We start from the raw sequence: 2,102 nt of genomic DNA, 5'->3' as shown, positions 1-2,102 counted from the left end.
CACCCTTTTCCACACAGAATTGACTATTCTTCCTTGTTCTACTGTTGGAAATCCCTCGCTTTTTATTACAGCACCCACAAAACTATATTATACCTATTTGTTTACCTACTTCCCTAATAGATTGGAAACTCCTCAACTCAGGGACTTTGTCTTTTTCATTTTTATAATTCACAGTATCTAGCAATGCCTGTACAATTTAGGAACTCTATAAAAATTCTTTGAATGAATGAGTGAGTAAGTGAGACATTTCAGAGCACCATGGAAAGGACTGGCAGAGAATGCAATAGTGTTAAAGCTGGTCCAGAGGAAGATACACAGGACAATATAGTGATGAGGTAAGGGAAAGGATAGTTTACTAAGGGGACTTGTCTGTGTGTGGTGGTTGAAGATAAAAGTGATGGTGGGTTTAACCATATTTAAGCTTCTGACTAGAATGCTGGTATAAGGTTATTCTGTGGCTGCAGAAGTACAGGTAGTATCTGAGGTTAAAGAAGTTTGCTGGATATCATCCAGTTTACAAGTATTAGCACATATGTATTAAACTTTTATAAAAACAACACTACATTTATCTAGTGCTTTCCAGTATACAGAGTTCTTTTACTTCAATTATTTTATTTGACCCTTAGGACAGTTATCTCCCTAAGCTTCAGTTTCCTTATCTCTCAGGATTGTTTGCAGGGTGCATTACATGTCTGGTACTCAGTTAAGTAGCAAATATGTTGTTGTTAGATCAGGAATTTGAGGCTCGTAACAGTTAAGGAACACAAAGGTAAGTTGGTGTTCAAGGTCACAAAGGTAAGTTGGTGGCAGATTTAGACATCCCTCACCCACATTGTCTTATATTTTTACTACTAGAGTATAAAAAGATATTATTTTCTACATCACTTGATGCACAGAATCTTTAATTTTCTTAAGAAACTTACACAAAAGCAGGCTTTGGAATTACTCTATTAGAGAGCTGATTATCAAATTCTGGCAAAATCTACTCCTTGACTAAAGTCAAAATGCAAATATAAATAATATTTTTTATAGCTTGCATTGCTTCCAAGTCTCTATAATTTACACCTGAGGGTTTTCAGCAGAGAAACTGAGTGGGCTAGATCTTGCCCTCATGAAGTTCTGTGGAGATGTGCACTCACTTTAACTGCTTTTTGTTTTTTTTGGTTGTTTTGTTGGCTGACCAGTTTGGGGATCTGAACCTGTGACCTTGGTGTTGCAAGGCTGTGTTCTAACCAGTTGAGCTAAACTGCTTTTTAAAATAATGCTTTAGAGGCCAGTTTTATGGCAGGACGAGTGTCAGTTTGGGGCCCTAGAAATAAGGTAGTGGGCATCTAGGGTGGGAACTGGCACAGAAGGAGAATGACTCTGGGCTGAAGCAGACACTGACAACCACACCCTACTGTCCTGTGTTTTTTTGTAGAGTTCTGTTGGGGAAGAACATGAACCCATAACCTGTGAGCTGGAGATAAAATTATTAAGTAAAACTGTTTCAACAGGTATATTCTAAATTACATCTGCAGAATTTAACATTATTGAGATTTTCTTCTTGCAAAAGAAATGCAGCATCATTGTAAAAAATATTCAGACATTGCAGAAATATGTTTAAAGTGAAAATTCTTCATAGTCCCTCCTCTGAAATAAGCCAGTGTTAACAGATTTCTTTTATTTACTCTCTCTCTCTTTTGATTATTAATAAAACCATGGGATTGTATCACACAAATGTTTTTACTGAAAATTACTTTTTGTTCCCATTTAACATTATGTTACATATATAGAACACAATCCATAATCTACATAAATAAAAAATATTCAACAGTATTCTAAGTAAGAATACTTTGGCGACCTCACTTTTTTTAGTAGCTGTATAATTCCATTCAATAATGGAATATTATTTAAATCTCTGTTGATAGACAGTAAGGTTATTTCTAACTTCTTATTACTACAAACAATGTTGCAATGAACTTTCACAAGCACACGTACACAATTGGGAATCTCTCAACATTTTTGAGTACAAATATTTATAAATTTTTGTACTCAATTTTGCCAAGTAGCAATTGGATAGAAATGTCAAGGTGATAGTGATGTCTATTTTGTCCATCTTT

At 35.0% G+C, this 2,102-nt stretch overlaps 1 protein-coding gene across 5 annotated transcripts in view; it reads left to right on the top strand.

Moving 5' to 3' along the window:
* Nucleotides 1–2,102, top strand: part of CASC1 (cancer susceptibility candidate 1) — a 50,169-nt gene that overhangs the window by 34,963 nt on the left and 13,104 nt on the right. For 2 of the 5 annotated variants that reach the window (XM_008583644.1, XM_008583645.1), the window contains exon 7: nucleotides 1,421–1,496. The exons of the other annotated variants lie outside the window; for them this stretch is intronic. In XM_008583644.1, coding sequence (XP_008581866.1) covers nucleotides 1,421–1,496 — 76 coding nt within the window. The remainder of the gene's footprint in view (nucleotides 1–1,420; nucleotides 1,497–2,102) is intronic. 5 annotated transcript variants of the gene reach the window in all.

The sequence above is a fragment of the Galeopterus variegatus genome, unplaced genomic scaffold, assembly GCF_000696425.1.
Source record: "Galeopterus variegatus unplaced genomic scaffold, G_variegatus-3.0.2 Scaffold2989, whole genome shotgun sequence".
NCBI lineage: Eukaryota > Metazoa > Chordata > Mammalia > Dermoptera > Cynocephalidae > Galeopterus > Galeopterus variegatus.
Note: the sequence above shows the minus strand (reverse complement) of the source record. Positions and strands in the feature narration are given on the sequence as shown.